The following is a 19,258-nucleotide window of genomic DNA, read 5'->3' on the forward strand; positions in this document are numbered from 1 at the left end:
AAGGCTCCCTCATATTTATTCAGAATTCATGAATCATGTTCGGATAACACAACCATAATTATTTTTAAAGTGTGATGTTTGTGGCTTTAATAGGAAATGCTTGCAAAAGGCCTTTTCTCTTTGATTGTTGGTAATCTTAGCAGTAATCACTGCCATTCCCTTCCAGGCACCACGGCCAGCGAAACACAATTTCATTTTAATATGAACCGCGAGCTCTTCACCCAGGTTTTAATTAAAGCAATAAAAGCCGTGTCGTCCCTGCCCTTTGCGATGTACACAGACTCAGAGGCCAGAGTTACTAAGCCCAGAATCTTTGGTTGCAGCAAGGACAGGAGGGCCTCCCGTCTCCCGGTGCATTTAACTGTTTATGCATTTATCCCCAGTGCACCGTTTGTTTGTTTCATAAAGACTCAACCACCTCTCTCTCTCTGCTCTGCAGTTTTCTCATCTGTAAGATGGAACAACAACAGTACTTACCTGATAGGGTTCATGGGAAACATTTAGCTCCAGTGTCTGAGCCCAAGGAAGTGCACTGTGGATGTCCATTATCATCAGTATCTAGGCTGGGAAAATCCAACAGATCATCTACCCTCATAATTCACATGCGGAATAGGCTGGGATAGATACCAACCCAGGTGAAGGAAATGGAGCAGACAGAACCTGGAACTCAGAACTCTGGGCTTTTCCCCACTCTGGGCATCCTACACGGTCCCTTGCTGGAAGGAGGCTGCATCTTCAAGGCGCGAGGACAGTGCCCGGGAACTGCAGGTGTGACTCTGACCAGCTCTGGCCTTCTGGGTTCCTGGTTATACCATCCACACACCCTAGGACAGTGCTTGAACCAATGGTAAGAGAAATGGACCAGGCATCCCTGGGGATCTATGAAGGAAGGTCGCTGCACACTCACAGTGTTGTGCAGACCCCACAGCAAGAATCTGCTTAACTCCAAGTCCTTGGTGCCTGTGCATGCCAGGTGTGGTGTGAGGCACTGAGAGGGAATTGTGTAGTATGGGAATCTTGGCCTTTATGATATCACTCCCCAGCACACGTTCTGCTGCTACATTAGCAAGGGACGCAAAAACACTGGACCCTGCTCACACCCGGCAGGGCTCCTAGTTGGTGGTGCTGACCATGCTCTGCAGGCCCTAGGGTTCCCCAAGGAGCACCTCAAATGTGAGCCCCCTGAACCTCTCCCCTCGCAAATAGCCCCTGGTCCCACTGGGATTCCTACTCTAAGAAGAAAAAAGTCCCTATTTCCCCAGAGCTCCTTAGAACACACCTTCCATTCACTTCCTGTCTCCTCTGTGGATGAGCTGCGCATTCCCCTATTGTTCACGTATCTCAGGTTGGAAGGCAGGCTTGACATCCTCCTGCCTCTCTGCTGCCCCATCTAGACCACTGTCCATCTTTCCTACAAATCCCACTGCACCCTACTCAGCTCCATCAGCATCTGGCCCCACATGCTTGTCCCCCTACCCCTCCATGCTCCCAGCCTTTGGCTCTGGGCTCTGGCTTCCCATCCACCCCACCTCAGCATCATTCTGGGTCTCTACAGCTCAGCCACCATGCTGATGCTGGGCTCTGCACCACTGTGTCAGCTGCCCACTCCCCGGATGCACCCAGGACCCCATCAGTGCCCACAGCTGCTTCTCTCAGAATCACCACCCATTTCCAGCTCCATGACTAAGGTGTCCTCACTGCCCAGCACCCCACTTGGGGACTCTCAGGGCCTGGCCCCCCTCTTTTCTCTCCTTACCCAGCTTAGATTCCCTGGTTCTTCATTTCAGTCTCTCTTTTGCACAAATAAGTGTGAGCATCCTTCTGGTACACCTGCCTGGCAAATCCTTACCGTGGATTCATCCAACTGTCTGCCCCCATAGCACCTGCACCAAGAGCTCAGTCTCCCACAGGCCACACACATATCCCAGACCTTCTCCACCTGTCAGACCTCTGGTGCCCTGACTCAGCAGCTGACCTGCCCACCAACCTCTCGGAGAACACAGATGCTTTCAGGTGCAGATGCCCTCTGCTCCCGGGGCACAATCTACAGTGACACACTCCTTTCCCCCTGTGTTCCCACTCCTGGCTAAGGCCAGAGCTTCCATCTCTGGACAGGACCCAACCCCTCCCAAAACTTAAACCATCATTTAACCCTTCCCTCTCCTGAACCCCATGCTTTATCCTCTCTCTTGGATGCCTTCCATCGACAACTAAACATCCTAAAGATTCTCTCATCTTAAAAAAAAAAAATCCCTCCTTTGGAGTCCTCATCTCATTGAGCTATGGCCCTGGCCCTTGTCCTGCACAGCCAGACTTCACACACAAGACACAAGTTGTCTACACTCCCTGTTTACATCCTCACTGCATGCTCCCTTCTGGATCCACCCCAGGACCTGCACAAAGTCCACTCCCCACCAAAGCCACTTTTTCTGGGATCCAGAATGACTTTCTTTTTCTTAAAACTATTGGACACATTTCAATTTTTATCCCAACCAATCCCTCAGGAGCCTTTGACCCTCTCCTTCTTGTGTACCTTTTATTCAACTTTTTGAAGTTATAATAAATCCCTATGGTCTAAAACCCCTAAAACATAAAAAGGTACAATGAAAAGTCTCTTTTCCATCCCTGTCTACCTGCCCAGTTTCCATAACACACACACACACACACACACACATGCAAACATGCACATGCGCATATATGTACACACACAATGTACAAAGCCACTGTTATTAGTTCCTGTATATCCTTCCAGAGTTGCTTTAATCAAATACAAACACCTAGAGAGAAAGTCTCACTAGCTTTTTTCATAAATGGTAACATACTCTACTTACTTGTTAACCACCCTGCTTTTTTCAATAAACAATGTATCTAAAGAACTTCTGTTTCTCTCCAGTTTCTTCATTCTTTCTTTACAGCAACACAGTATTCCACTTGATAAATGTACATAATTTAACTAGTCCCACATTGTTGCATATTTGGGTTGTTGCCAATTCTTTGCCATTATGCCAATACCAAAATGAGTAATCTTGAAGACATCATTTCTCATGTGAGCAAATATATCTGTAGGATATGTTTCCAAAAGGGAAATTGCTGGGTTAAAGGTCAATGCATTTGTAATTTTGATAGATGTTGCCAATTTGCTCTCCATAGGGGTTGCACCAACTTACTCTGCCTTCAAGCAATGTACAAAAATGCCTATTTCCCCACAGGGGCTCCAACAGAGTCTACTATCAAACCTTTGCATTTTTGTCAATCTAAGAGGTGAAAACGGTAGTTTTCTTTCTTGTAGGAACTGATTTCAGCATCTTTTCACAAACTTAAAATCCATTTGCATTTCCTGTACTGGAAACTATTGGTTCATATCTCCCACCTGTTTTCCTACCAGGGTTTTGAATTGATTTCTGGGAACTCTTTATATATTTGGGAGGTTAATCTTTTGACTATATTATGAGTTGAAAATAATTTGGCCCAATTATTCATTTGTCTTTTGACTTTACTTATGCTGTTTTAGCCATACAAAAGTTGTTTTTCTTTTTTATTTGTGGTCAAATTTTTAAGTCTTTTCTTCTAAGACTTTGAGTCATAGAAATATCTTTCCCACTCTAAAGCTGTAAAGTATACCTTAAAGTTTTTTTCTGGTGCCTCTCTGGTTCCCATGAGTACATATAAATCTTTGATTTATTTAAAAGTTATCCTTTGACAGGGAAGAAGCTGTGGATCCAACATCATTTTCCCCTGGATCCCTTACCTCCATCTAAGACTCTATGTTCTCCTCCTACCTCTCTGGTCACTGCTTCTCAACCTATTTCATGGTCTTCTCCTCTTCCACTTTGCTTCCAGATATTGGAGCTCAACATTTAAGACTCCTTGGTCTTCTTCCTTTCTGTCTTTGCAAATTTCCTCCTCACACGGTTTTAATAGCATGGGTTAAGAACTTCTAAGTTGACTTCCCCAATGAGTTTCAGACTTGTACAGCCATCTCCCTACTTGGACATCTCCACTTGGATGAGCATCTCAAATGTAATGTGTCCAAGTCTGACCTCATCAAACCTGCACTTCCCCAGGCCTTCCCCAACTCAGAAAACTCATACCACCATGCTGGAGAATGGGCTATGCTGGAAGCCTGGGATTCATCCTTTACTCCTTCATTTCTCTCTCGCCCTAGATCTATCCATCATCAAGATCTGCCAACTTTATTTCCAAAACACATCTCAGATCCATCCACTTCTTTCCATCTCCTCTGCCTCTACCACAATAGAGGACAATACCATCCTTCACTTACCCTCCCGTGTTGTCTGTCTGTATCTGCTCTTGTCATTGAGAGCTTTTTATTTGATCATGTTACCCAATTTCAATCTCTCTCTTTCTCACTAACAAAACCCAGTGACTTGCTTTGACTGACAGAATGTGGTAGAAGTAGTCATATGCCAGTTCTCTCCCTCCCTCGCTCCCTCCCTCTCGCTCTATCACACACACACATACACACACACATACACACACACAAATCCTTTCCATAATCCTTAGGACAAGGTCAGAAATCTTCAGCAGAAGTCGTATTTACAGCTATGAGAGTGGAACATTCTACCTACAGCCAGGAAGGGTAAACTGAGGTGACATCCGCAGTGCCCCTGAAGGGACAAATAGGCATTTGTTGGGTGAAAATAGGGGATTCCTACCAGAAGAAACAGTGCATACAAAGGCACAGAACTATAAATGAGCACAAGAGGTGACCAGAGAGTCATCTGTGTAACCAAAGCATTATTTATGATAAGAAAAACATGGAAATAAGTCCTCCCAGCTAGTTTTATGGAGTGCTGGTGGTTTATACAGTATCTTAGTTTACATTTTCGCGAGGTAGAGCCTGAGATGGGGATTCCTATGACACTGACATTCCCCTTGAGAAGTGACTCAGAAGGGAAGGGAGGGCAACAGGACAGGGCAGGGGAAGGAGCTGAGCAAGGATGCCGCGTCAGCTGGAGCTCCGTGGAGATTTGCAGAACTGCTCCCCGCTTGAGATAAGACGCCCACCTGGCCTTCTGGACCATCCCCCACACCCCTCCCCATTCATGGTTCTCATTTGGCAGAGGCCAGTTCTCCAGAGAAGGGGCAGCTGTGAGTCGTTAGCAGCCAGCACTCACAACAGCTGGAGGACAGGTGCCCTGGCCTGGTGACGGGAATCCACACCACTCACCTATGGTACTTGTCATACTCTGGGCGGCAGACGTTACTCCTCCCATTTGACAGAAAGCTGACACAACTTGCACGGGGTTAGAGTGTGCATCTGGATGGGATGTGCAAGAGCTGGATTTGAATCCAAGTCTGCTGAGCCCACGGCCTCGTTCCTTTCCTCTTCAGCCTCATCCCAGCAAGAAGGAGACTCTTCCCCGGGTCACATAACCAGGAAATATTATCCTTGTAACTCCTGGCCAGGGTCTGTTCTCAAGAAGGGGAAGAGCTTATCTCTACAAGGCCCTCCCCTCCCAGAAGTTGCTGATGGGCCAGAAGTGATGTCTGAGAACTGCCTCTCGGTTTCGGACCACCCACACAAGTCTGGTGCAAAAGAAACACAAGGTCCAGGGGAGGGGGAAAGGGGATTCTGTGTGAAAGCTAAGGCAGCCAGGCAGGAATCTTGTGGAAACTTGGGAAAACCAAACAATAAAGCATGCATTTGCAAAAGAAACTGCAAGCCCATAAGAGCTGGTTTGAAAGTTTTTAACAGGGGGCATAGTTGGCTGGTATATATCCCACAGGAACCTGTGTCTCCACTGAAGTTTCTAGATGAAGAAGATGGTGTTTCAGGAGAAGATTACATTAAAGAGCAGGTTTTTAATATGATGAAATGGTATGTTCTGGAAGCAAACATCTTCCAGAAATGGCTTCCCGCTTACATCGAGAGCTTTGCACATAATAGGTGCCCATTTGTTCAATAGGTGAATCTCATATTTAACTGTATTTATAAAATGCATTTTATGCCATTTAGACTGTTTGTACTCTGCGGGCATCTGGGTGGCTCAATTAAGTGTCTGACTCTTGATTTCAGCTCAGGTCTTGATCTCAGGGTCATAAGTTCAAGCCCCATATTGGGCTCCACGCTAGGCAAGGAGCCTACTTAAAAAAAAAAAAAAAAAAAAAAACATATAGAGTGTTTGTACTCTGAATCCTCTGTTGGCAAGGAGACCATCATTTTGCCCAGATGTTTATGTCAGCCCCCCAGGAACTGGGACAATACAATCCCTGTGGTTGGTGGGGCAGCACGTCATGACAGGGCATTAATGTGCATGTGTGTGTAGGGTGGGGGGGGGAAGGGGGTTCAGGCAAGCACTTCAGGGAAAAGACTGGAAGAAAACATTAAGAAGTAGGGATCCTGGAGCCCCACCAAGCCACTAGGAGCTGCAGGTCCTGGGCGAGTCTGTTATTCTTCAACAAAAATCAGCATGAACAACATCCCACGTTCCCGTGGGTTTGTTAAAAGACCACAATACTTTGCAGCTCCTCCCAACAACAGGGTCTACTTCCCCATTCCTTGAATCCAGACTGGCTCTCTGACTTGCTTTGAGTGACAGAATGTGCTGGAAGTACTCATGTGCCAGTTCTAAGCCTACCTCAACAGGTCTTGCAGCTTCTGCTGTTGCTGTTCTGGGAACCCTTTTCCCACCACGTGAACAACCTCAGGCTAGCCTGTTGGGGGACAAGAGACTGTCTGGAGAGAAGCAAGTCCCCATACCAACCAGGCCACAGCTGACCTGGCAGCTTACAGTGGCCACTTACAGGGGTCCTAGCTATGGCCAGAAGAGCCACCCAAATGAACCCAACCAAACCACCAACCCATGGAATTTTGAACCATGTAAATATTTATTGTTTTAAGACACTAAGTTTTGACTTGCTTGGGTTTTTTATTTTTTTAAGATTTTTATTTATTTATTTATTTATTTATTTATTTATTTATTTATTTATTTTAGAGAGAGAGAGAGCATGGGGCAGAGGGAGAGGGAGAGAGAGAATCTCAAGCAGACTCCGTGCTGGGTGCAAAGCCCAATGCAAGGCTCGACTCATGACCCTGAGATCATGACCCAAGCCCAAATCAAGAGTCCAATGCCCAACCAATTGATCCACCCAGGAGCCCCCTGACATGCTTCTTATGCAACAAAAGTCAACTGGTACCCTGTAAGAAGACTAGATTGTAATTGCTAAATCTGTTCCCATCCAGGTTGGCTCACGCCACAGGGTGTCTGGTCAATCACAGGGAATCCTGATGTTTTCTTTATAAAGTGCTAAATTCGGGAGACTCTCTGAGTGACAGCACAAGAGGCCTGAAGGGACCCTTGGGGAATCCAACTGCCTCATTTCCCTGCCAGGGAAATTGAAGTCCAGAGAAGAGAAGGGGCCACATGACCCATTAGGCAAGTCTTTCCTGAGCGCCTTGCACGTGCCAGGCTCTGTAACACACTGGGAGACACAACAGTGAATGAGGGACCAGATCCTGCTCTAGTGTGGAAATCAGATGCTAACCAAGTCTTCACACAGATAAGCAGGCGACCCCAAACAGTGACAAATGCCATGACTTAAAAGGACATGGTGGCACGAGAGAGAATCAAGGGGAGGGGACCTAATTTGGATTTCAGGGTCACCAACAGCTCTCTGACAAAGGAACACTTGGCTGAAGCAAGTCAGGGGCAGGCTTCAGGTGGGAACGGAGCAAAGTAATGTATGGAGCTCTGAGCCCCAGCTGTCCCCCTGCCTGGATGAGCAACTCAACATCCTCCAGCTTCAGTTTCCTCATCTATAAAATGGGATTAGTGGCAACCTACTACTTCTCAAGACTGGTGAAGATCAGCTGAAATAACCAGTGAGGAAAAGGCTTTGCAACTGTGGGGATGTGCTGGGCAGGCAGCTGAGGGCGCTGCAGCCAACAGCCTTTGGGGACGCTTATTTGCCCTGCTTCTCCTCTGCAAAGGACTGTGGGCAGACACGGAGCCCCACGAGCCCCACCCTCCCTTCTCCCCGGAGTATGGTGGCCACACTCTCCATCAGGGTTTGAGCCACGCCAACTCCACCTGCCACGGTTCTGAGAGCCAGGTTCAGCATGTTAACAAAATGCACTTGAAACACTGAAAAGAGCTCAGATGAGATGCTCGGGAGGAAGCTCTGGTCTTGTGAGACACCACACGTCCAAGCTGATTAAGGACAGTTCAACGACTTCAGTGGTCTCTTCCAAGATGAGCATTTCCAGGACCTGGAGTCCTGCCCACCAGAGTGTCTTTCAGGCTGGCACGAGTCAGTGCCATAGAAAGGTAGCTTTGCAGCAGCATCGTGATGCTCACATGGTCACAGGCCAGCGAAGGGGCGTGGGCGGCGTGGCGGCCCCAGCGCGAGCACCCCTGCAGTGGCAGGGGAGGGGGATGCAGTGCCCAGCAGTGGAGCCTGTGCACCACACTGAGGGTCCAGGAGCTGCCCTCACTGGCAGTGCGCCCTAAGGGGGCCCTAGCCCACGCCTTACTCATCTATGTCCGCCACTGGATTTGTCACATAGGAGGGCACGTAAGTGTTTGTGCATTAATAGGGCTCTAACCCCCGAGCTGGAAAATGTGGGCCCAGCAACCCAATCTGGACTGCCACAACCTTCATGACTGCACGGACAGAGGACGGAGGTCAGCTCCGGGGACGGGCTTGTCTTCCAGCTCCCCAAGTTCCTCTGCACCCTGAGCCACTGCCACTCTGCAGGCGCCCCTGCCTTAAGGAACCGTCCTCCAGGTTACCACAGTCTGCAGTGAGGACCCTCCCCAGCGTCCCAACCTGCAGTGAGGACCCTCCCCAGCGTCCCAGCCTGCAGTGAGGACCCTCCCCAGCATTCCAATCTGCAGTGAGGATGCTCCCGGCTGAAAGAAAACTTAACTTTTGGAGACCAGGCTCTCAGTGGAAATTCAGATTCTAGCTGGCATCTGGGACTCCCAGAGGGCTAGGGACCGGGATAGCCTTGCCCAGGGATGATCCAGTCTCCTTCCCAGGGAGGACCGCACAGGAAGCCTCTGCTCTCCTCCCTGTATGCCACATCCACAATCCTCTGCAGGGGTACTAGACAAGTCTAGGTGGGCAGGAGAACTCTGCATGCCTTTGCATGGGCACGTGTGCCTCTGTGCCAGTGTAGATCTCATGGGTGCTATGTGGTGGCAAGAAGCAGAGAGTACCAGGGAGCTTGTGACATCTCTACTCACTGCTGCTGAAGAGTTCTCCTCTGTGCATGGGAAATGTGGGCAACACATTTGCAGTTTTACCAAGTTTTCAATGGTGCCCATTTTTAGCCAACTGTAGCCAGGTAGGTGCTTTACAGAAAACACCATGGTCCCAGTTGGATTGTCACTTTCAAGGGAATATTTGATATTCTTGATCCTTGTGAGAGAGGATAGTAGTGGGCCCTGCCCCACCGCTCTGCCCCATCCCAGCCCACGTTGAAGCAGCTCAGCTCCAGCCAGCTCCAGGCTGAACCCCCCACAGGCAGGATGGAGCACCCACCTGGCTGGTCGATAGCAGCTCTGGGTTCCCGTCACTCATCCCCACGTAGGCACTGTCACCATCCAACTAGAACAGAGAGAGAGAGAGAAGCGGGTCTGAGGAAGGTGTTTTCAAGAAGGCCCCAGGAGATGCCCGAGAAGGTCAGGAGACTGAACGCACTGAGGGGAAAGGTCTGTGGGGCCCGGAGAAGCAAAGCTCGAGCCCAAGATGCCCAAATCTCATTTCAGCAGGATTCCCTCTAGGGTGAAAAGAGCAACCCCTGTCCTGTGGCCCCCGCGGGCTTGGATTAGCACCTTAATCACAGGGCAAAGAGAGGAAAACCTTCCTGCCCTTTATGCCTTGTCCATAGATGTGGCAGATGGTCCTTGTCAGATACTGGGCTCCCCAACCCTGGAAGTATGCAAAGATCTCTCTTGGCCAAAAGGCCATCAGACTATCAGCAAGAGCTAGAATTCCACATGATGGAGGGAGGCTGAGATCTTCAGAGCCCTGGGATCAGGACACCTGCCCCAGACATGCCCTCCAGGTCTTACCATCCTAAGAAGCTTGGCCCCCTCACATGTGCCCCTTGGGCCACCTCTGGCCACAGGCAAGGAGGGCTGTGGTAGAAACCATGCACGGACACTACAATCCTGTGTTCTGATAAGCTGCCAAGTCTGGATGCAGGAAGATCTCCCTGCAGTAGGAAGCAGGTGTTATGGGAGAAGTGTGGACTTTGGGGTCACTGGCTTTTTTCCATGATGTGTATTCTTGAGCTGGTGTCTGAATTTCTGAGGTTCCTCATCAGTTGAATGAGGATAATGACAGTGGTCCCATCTCCATGGGGTATTGTACCAAAACACGCAGAGCACTCAGCTCATTTCCAGTAAGTTCTCTTCCCTTGAGACAGGTGTTTTGGATCAGGTTCCCTAAATGCAGAGCGTGAGACCAGGATTTTCAAATGCATGTGATTTTTGAACAGTGCTCTTTAGGAAAATCTGTAAGGGAGGAAGGGAAGCAGGACAGGGCAGTGGAAGTAGCTAAGCAAAGATGTGATCTCAGCTGGAGACCCGCTGCAGCCTGGTCCCATGGGGAGCCGTGGGGCATGAACTGCCCCATGGAGTTCAGTCAGTCACTGGCTGAGGGCTGCCCTTAGGGGCCAAGGGGAGGCATAACCTTCTGAGCAGGGTGGCCCCCCTCTGGCCAGGGACAGTTCCCCAGAGAATTGTGCCAACTGTGAGCCATCTGCCGCCAGTGGTGGGGAGCTGGCTGTAGAGGCTAGTAAAGGGGTCTGGGTGGGGCCCCAATGGCAGCCGGCCATTTCATTTTAATTGAAAATTTAATTTTTTTATTAGGTTATCTTCACATGATTCAAAATTTCCAAAGCACAAAAAGCAACAGAGTGAAAATTCTCCTTCCCACCCCACCTCCCCGCCATCCATTGCTTCTCTCCAGAGGCAACCACTGAGTCTACCGGCTTCCTTTATATCCTTTCAGAGATGGTCCACATATATACATTTTATAGTCGTCTCTTTCACATAAATGACAACATACTATACACCCTGTTTTGCACCTCATTTTTCTCCTAGCAACACATCTCGGGAAGTATTTTATATCAGAACATAATTCTGTCTTCCGGTACCTGGTATTCCACGGTGTGGATGTAACAGATATATTTAACTAGTTGAGCTCATGGGCAATTGAGTTGTTTCTAGTCTTTCCCTATTCCAGCACTGCTCTCGTGAATATTTTTGTACATCCATCATTCCGCCTGGGTGTGAGTTTATCTGTAGGATTAGTTTGTATAATCGCTGGGTCCAGACGTGCGTGCATTTGTAATTTTGATAGGCATCACCAAACACCCTCGTGGAGGTTGTAAAAATCCACTCTCCCATGATCATGCACAAGATGTCTGTTCATCCAGAACCTCTTCACGCAGAGAGGCTCAGATGCCAGCCTGCTCCCTCTGCGGGTCCTCCCCCACCACCCTTCCCGATTCCCTTGCCTTGCTCTACCTTGTTCTTTGTTCCATAGGCCCTTTTACCTCCTAGCATTCTAAATCATTTGCTTATTTTACCATGTTCACTGCTTAGAGTGGATTTCCCCTGTCAAAATGGAGGCTCCTGGAGGTCAGGGATCTCAGTCTCTCTGCCTCCCAAACACCTAGAATAGTGCCTGGCAGAAAGGAGATAATCAATAATTGCTTGTTGGCTGAATGAATGAATGAATGAATGAAGCAAGCATGACACCATTCACATTGTCTTTTACTAGGCCAGTCTTCCCATCGGGGCAGTAGGATTGATGGCTATACCCAAATACCTTGCCAGCACAGGGATGGGCAGAGGCCTTCAGTGACTGCTATATTAACAAAAGAAAAGGTGGCACCATGCCTAGAGTCTGGGCACTGGCCCCCAATGCAGGGGTCCATCCACCACACTGTGCCTGGAGCTCATCATGCTTCAAGGCCCTGCTCAGAAACCACCTCCTCCAAGAGGCTGCCATGCTCTCACCTTCTCTGGCTGCCCCTCTTACAACACAGATTGTCTTCACATCTGTCTTCTGCCCCAGAGTGGGAGCAACATGGAGGCTAGAACTGTGTCCTGGTCATTTCCAAACCCCGCAGCACCTGGAACAGTCTGGCCTCAGAAATGAGACTAGGAATGGGACAGGGTGGGGAGCTTTCAACAAAAACTCCTGGGTATCATTTGATGTGTCACCATGGCCATTTATTACTTAGATAAAAGTAAAACTTTTTTAAAAGCCACACATAATTTATATGTTTTATAAGAAAGAATGACTAGGAATGGAGGGGGACTTAGTTTAGCCAGGTCTCTGAAACATTTTATAAGGCAATAGTAATCAAACAGTATGGTATAGGTTAAAAATATAGGAACATGTATCAAAGAAGCAGATGGAAAGATGTCCCCCAAGCCCCTTGTTACAGCCCGTTGATCAACTGCTGAGTAGAACAGAACCACCGCAGAAGCAAGGACCCCTGTCTGCTCTCTCCGATGCACAGCAGGCACTCAACAAATTCTGGGGAATGAATGAATATACCTGGCACTGAGCAAAATGCTTGCCATAAAAGATCTCATTTCAGCCTCAAAGCAAGCCAGCAAAGCAGGTATTATTTTCCCTGTTTAAAGCCAAGGAAACAGATGGAAAGGATTAGCAGCTGCCCAAAATTGCACACCTAGAGGCAGGCTGGGCTTCAGAGTGGGCTGCCTGCTTCTTTGGTTTGGTCTCTCCCACTAGGCCAGAAGCCCCTTAAGAGTGGGGATCACGGCTTTGGTGCACCCCACTCTAGAACCAACCATTAGCCTGGGGCTGGCACATAACAAGTGTTTGGTAAATATGTGTTAGCCGTTCAGGGAGGGAGGCATTATCTGTGGTGGGCAGTGGGGGGATGGCTCTGGGGATATGAGAAAAGAAAACCCCAGGGGCGCCTGGGTGGCTCAGTCGTTAAGCGGCTGCCTTCGGCTCAGGTCATGATCCCAGGGTCCTGGGATCGAGCCCCGCATTGGGCTCCCTGCCCCGCAGGAAGCCTGCTTCTCCCTCTCCCATTCCCCCTGCTTGTGTTCCCTCTCTCGCTGTGTCTCTCTCTGTCAAATAAATAAATAAAATCTTTAAAAAAAAAAAAAAAAAAAGAAAAGAAAACCCTGGATTTTGATGTGTGTATGCTGGAGGACACAAGGGGGTCTGCCAGTGGGACCACATGAGGTCACCAGAGCCTGCCTCTAGTGGGCTCATTCATTCACTCATTTATTCAACCAAGAAAAGCTGCCACATAATGGAGTAAAGCTTGCTTCTTGCTTTCGAGGAGGACCTGAGAAGTTGGCAGAGGTTCCCAAGGCCAGGCCTAAGTCAGCCTCTGATTGGTTACTCCCAGGTGTCTTGCACGGTGTCCTGAGAGCACACTGGGTTTGGGACCTGGCTACTGAGCAGCCATGAACCCAAGGTGGTGGTGGTGGGGAGGAGGGGGTCTGTTCTCTGTTCCACCATATCAGAGCCCTCGCAGGGGGAAGGAGGGAGAGAGCGTGACCCTAAGGGTCCCAGGCTTCCCCTGGCTTGGCCCCCAGGGTCCTAAGGCCTGGAGCTTACTTCCTTAGCCCTTTTGGGGAGGTTGCTTTCTGGGGGAAAGAACTTGTAAGCCAAGGGGAGAAGTCACAAATCAAAGCAGGGCCCCCTCCTCCTCCATGTGCACAACCAAGATCACAAATGCCATCTGTACCACCACACAGCGAATGCTGAGTGTGTATGTGGACACGAATGGATATGACAAATGCAGTGTGCCCAAGCATGCTGACTACATACACACCACAAACCAGTGGCGGACTATGACAGCACTTAGTCGCACACACACCACACCCATGGGTAACACAAGCCAACACAAAGGCGCCCACAGCACAAGCCTGAGTGTGCACATGTCACAGACCCTTTATGGGACTGGTACACAATGCCCACAGCATACGCACAGGGAAAGGAAGGGATGACCACTCCTCTGCAGCTATATAAACAGAACTCACCTAAATGAGCCCACAAACATGTATGGCAGGAGCACATCCAGACCTACACAAGAGCTTAAATTCCATGCATATCTCACAATTTATCAGTCCCTCGGCCAAAAATATTTTTTCACACCACACAACCTTCTGTATGCTTTAAAATTGGGGGGTGGGTGGGTAAAATGCAGGGGAAACAAGGGCCTAAGAATTTCTGTGAAATGCCAGGAGAACATCCTCTTACCACTGACTGGAATAGATTAATTTTCCCCATTTCATATTCTAATTATAATTCCTTTTCCCATCGTCATCTTCAGTCCTCATTACAGCTGGAAGATTGTTCTGCAAAAGCCAGACCTTCATCTTCTCTTCCCAAGAGTTTTGTCATGGAAATGAGTTTTGGAATCTGAAAGAACCCACATTTTTGCAAATATCGAATGTGTGGGGATAACCCTTTCATGACGGCCACCAGGGACCCTGCTCACAGAGGCTTCTGAAGGGTTTGTCTCTCCCCCAAGCCGTGTGGTCCCCTTGGCAAAAGGGACCCCTGGACCCCTATTCCAACAGCCCTCCCAACCTAGATCCCATTTTTACCTTTAAGGAAACTTAGCAAATAGGCAGCCAAGGTGGCAGGTGAGAGCCCTGATCTTAGAATCTGGCGATGCCAGCTCCATGGGCACCACTGTGAGCAAGTGCCTTAGCTGCTCTATGCTTCGGTTTCCTCATTCCTACAACCCTCAGAATCACTGATTCATAATAGGTGTAAATTAAATATCTGTGGGATGGATAAATGAGGTAACTGGATGGATGAATGGATGGGAGGAGGGAGGGAGTGAAGGATGAGATAGATGGGTGGATGAATGGATAGATGGATGGGTGATAGATGTATAGATCAGTGCAGTCTAATGGAAATATAATGCAAGTCACAAATGCAAGCTACATATGTCATCTTAAATTTTCTAGTGGCCACAGTTAAAAAAGCAAATATACACAGGTGAAATTAATTTTAACGACATTTTATTTAACCCATTGTTTTTAGCACATTATGATTGCAACATGTAATCAACAGAAAAACTGTGAATGAGATGGTTTAAAGTCTTTTTTCTTTTTGGTACTGTCTTTGAAATCTGGTGTGTATTTTACATTACAGCACATCTCAGTTTAGACTTAGCCATACTTCAAGTGTTCAAAAGTCACATGTGGCTGGTGGTTGACATAGTGAATAGAGAAGGAAATAGTTGCAATGGGTAAAATGAGTGGATGGATGGTAGGTAGGTGTATGGGTGGGATGGATGGATGGATGGATGGGTGAATGGACGTATGGATGATAAATCGGTGGGTGCGGAAGATAAGTGGTTTGGAGGAATGAATGGGATAGATGGGCCAGCAGGTAGATCAACAGATGACTCAGTGATTGGATAGCAGATTTAGAAGGTGGGATGGGGGGGATGCCTGGGTGGCTCAGTCGGTTAAGTGTCTAACACTTGGTTTCGGTTCAGGTCATGATCTCAAGGTCATGAGATCAAGCCCCGCATCAGGCTCTACAGCCAATGAGAAGACTGCTTGAGATTCTCTCTCTCCTTCTCCCTCTGCCCCTCCTCCCACTTGCGCTTGCATGTGCACATGTTCTCTTTCTCAAATAAATAAATAAATCTTAAAAAAAAAAAAAAAAGAAGGTGGGATGGATGGATGGATGGATGGATGGGATGGTTGGGTGAGAATGAAAAGAGAGATGGATGAGAAGATGATTGGAATGGTGGGTGAGATAGACAGATGGGTGAGATGCCTGGGTTGATGCAGTGGGTTGTGTAGGTGAGTGGGATGGACAGGTGGGTGGATAACTATATCTGATATTTCCTTCTCGCTCTATTCACACTTCCCCTGGACAATGTCATGGCTTCTTAGGGTTACAACATATCACTGACTCTCAAATGTTCATCTTCAACTAAGTTACACCCAGATTCCAATGTATAGTTTCTCCCTGGACATCTGGTCCATGCATATCTCAAATTTCACACACCCCACACTGAACTCATGACATGTGTGGACCTGCTCTTCCTCCAGGGGTCTGCCATCATGACAGCAGATGTCACCTACCCAGGACCCAGGCAGTACCTCCAGGATGACTCAGCCCTGTCACTCCTACATCCCCCAAACACCCACAGAGGCTTTGTGCTCAGCTCCCGCTCCCCCCAATCCATCCTCTATCCTGAATGTCACTAGTGATTACTTCAGTGCTCAGATCAAAACCCTGCTGTGACACCACATCATTAGCCTTGGCATCTAGGACCCTCCATGACAACTGGCCCTGAGCCTCAGCTCCCACGGCATCCATCAAGGTTGTAGAAACCTCCAGCGCCCCTGCCTTTACACACATTGTCCCATGATCAGCCTGGAGCATCCTCCTCCCCCCCTTCTCTACCCACTGAAATCCAACTCTCCCTAGGTCTTTTGTTTAAGGCTATGTGATGCACCCTTGGCAGTCTTGCTTGCTTCTACAGACCTGCGTTCTTGGGCCCAAGCTTAAAGCTTCCATCCCAAATTGGCTCTGGATTCAATTCAACTTCTACATGTAGCGTGATGTCCTGGGCTACAGCATAGATTCATGAATTAGAGTACTGGTTCCACCAGTAATAGTTGTGAGTGACCTTGGATTTAACCTATTATTGTTATGATGTGCTAAACTCTTATCCCCACATCAGCCTTGGCAACCCTCTCCATCAGGACCATGTTTCTTATGTCACTGAGGTTGTCAGCCATCCCTTCAAATCTCTCCCCTCCCCCACACTGTTGACAGTACACCCATCCTGCCCTCCTTCCCTTTTGTCTGAAAAGGTGAAATATCTCAGTTCTGTCCAAGGTCAACCCATTTATCTTGACCCCACCCCTCTCACATCTTCCCTTCATTCACTCTTACTCTCCATCTGGGGTCTAGGATCTAATTTAAATATGCAGAAGCAAAATGAAATCAGTCCATGCCCTTGGATAGCATGTACTAAAGACCTACAACGTGCCAAGTAATGCACTCACAACCATTGGGAATTTAAAATAAATAAAATTTGTCACAAGGCACAGAAACATAAAAGCAAAGGGATTCTGAGGTTACAGAGAGGGCAACTGTTGTTTACTGAACAGCATCTCCAGTGTGTACTATGTGCCCAACATTGTACTGACACAAGGCATACTGATTATGACACAGTCCCTGCCCTCAAGGAGCCCCCAGTTCTATGGAGAAGCTTCAGAGAATAAAATGTTCCTATTCTCCACATCTGAGAAAGACAGGCAGTTCTCTGGCCATAGTCCCAAGATGAAAACAAGTAACTACAAAACTTGTTCGAAGCCCGTCCCAATTGGTCAGTGACAGTTGCACATTCACTCAAGCCTCTGAAAATCAAGTGATCAGTAACAGTCTAACTCCAATAGCCATATGTCCACCTCTGGGGCTCAGCCAGTCCCAGAACCTCCCGCTTCTGAAAGTCCCTCTACCCTAGGACTCCGTGCTCCCCCCAAACCCTACAAAGCTCAGCTCATGCTTGATTTGGAGAGACCAGCTTTGCAAAGTATAGCAATGACTTTAGCATTTCAGGTATCAAATAATGGCTTCTTCTTTGACAAATGTGACAATGGCAGGATAAGGTTATTGCAGGGGAGTGGACACAAGGAGGAGGGCCTCTCAAGAGCAGCATCCTGAAAAGGTAACTTGGAAGCCCCGTAATGGGGGGCACACAGGAGGCTGGCCAGGCAAAGGGCAGGGAACACGGCATTCAAGGCTGCTGTGAGCTCAGGCCAGGGAGCACCTACCGTATACCAGACCTCATCCCAGAGCTGTGCCTGGTCATCTCACTGGAACCTTCCCAGAAATGCCAAGGCTGCAGGACCAGCCCCACTGTAGAGATGAGCAAGGCAAGGCTCAGGGTGGCTGGAGAGCTCGCCCGAATCCACCCAGCCAGTTCTGAACTTGGCCTTGACTCCTGGTACCAAAGCAACAGTTGTTCTGTAGAACCTGCTTCCCCTTGCTCCCCCATCCCCCACGCCCGGCCCGGCACAGAGACACAGATCAAAGACCAAGGATGCACAGCCCCCAGCGCAGCCAGTGGCTGACACTGAGAGATGCACCTCACAGAGATCTGAAGAGGAAACAATCAAAGCAGCATACACCGCGCCTGCCTATCCCCACGTTGGGCCGTGAGAACACTCCTGCACAGATAACACGCGGCTCAAAGGCTAGAGGCAGTGAATGTGGCGACTGCGCCCTGGGCCCTGCCGAGAGTGCGGTTTTATGTGGTGGTGTCACAGAGAGCTGTACATCAGGAGCAGGGAGAGATGGGGGAGGGGCAGAGAGGCGCGGCGCAGAGGGGAGGGGGCCAGGGACCGAGCCTCAGGCGCAAGCGCACTTAGAGAAGGATGATAGTTAAACCACTGGCTCTGAGGCCAGGCTCCCTAGGTCCACACCTCAGCCTTGCTTCTCAGGCTGTGTGACGCTTTAACTAAGTTACTATTTCTCAGTTTCCTCATCTGGAAAATGGGTATGACTATCATTTAGACTGAATAAGTTAATATACAGAAGGTAACTTAGAACATCACCTGGTACACAGCAAGCACTCAATAATTGTTAGCTATTACTTATATTATTATTGAATCCTTACAACAACCCCAAGAGGTTGGTAGGTCACTATAACTACCCCTCTTCCATAGGTGAAGAAACTGAGTGGGTCTTCATGCAAACCTCTGAGGTCTTACACATGGGAAAGACCCCTGATGCCTCTACCTGCCATATATAATTTGAAATAAAATTTGTAAATTAAAATCTTCATAAGAGTCCAAGTGAGAGCAGATTTTTCCCATGATGATGACCTTCATGCTTTGTTCCTAACTATCAAATAACGATTTCTCTCAAAAAAAAAAAGCTTTTCTCTTTATTGGTGCACCTGCTTTACCATGCATAATGCACATTCTTATTCTGCCCACTGAAAAACCTAATGCTATGACTGGCTCAGAGAGGTTAGGGGATCTGCCCAAGGCCACACAGCCAGGATGTGGCAGAGCTGAGTCTGCAGTCCAGGCTGCTGGTCCCCTAAAGGCCTATACTGTCTTTCTACCTACCCCCACCATTTCCAAGTTTTGTAAACCAGAGCAGGTGACCTCACAACTCTGCTCCTGGGGCCTCATCGACCAGTAAGGGGGAGCAATGCCTGCCAGTGCGGCTGGGAGCAGGCCTTGTGAGCAGGCCCAGTGTTATGGCTACTGTAGGACCCTCCGCCCCACTG

The 19,258-nt window shown here is 48.5% G+C and overlaps 1 protein-coding gene across 5 annotated transcripts in view; it reads right to left on the reverse strand.

Moving 5' to 3' along the window:
* The window catches only part of TOX2 (TOX high mobility group box family member 2), a 130,562-nt gene that overhangs the window by 70,514 nt on the left and 40,790 nt on the right, over nucleotides 1–19,258 (reverse strand). For all 5 annotated transcript variants that reach the window (XM_032419856.1, XM_032419858.1, XM_032419859.1 and 2 more), the window contains exon 2: nucleotides 9,511–9,576. In XM_032419856.1, the coding sequence (XP_032275747.1) occupies nucleotides 9,511–9,576 (66 nt within the window). The remainder of the gene's footprint in view (nucleotides 1–9,510; nucleotides 9,577–19,258) is intronic.

Source organism: Phoca vitulina, unplaced genomic scaffold, assembly GCF_004348235.1.
Source record: "Phoca vitulina isolate PV1807 unplaced genomic scaffold, GSC_HSeal_1.0 scaffold22, whole genome shotgun sequence".
Lineage (NCBI taxonomy): Eukaryota > Metazoa > Chordata > Mammalia > Carnivora > Phocidae > Phoca > Phoca vitulina.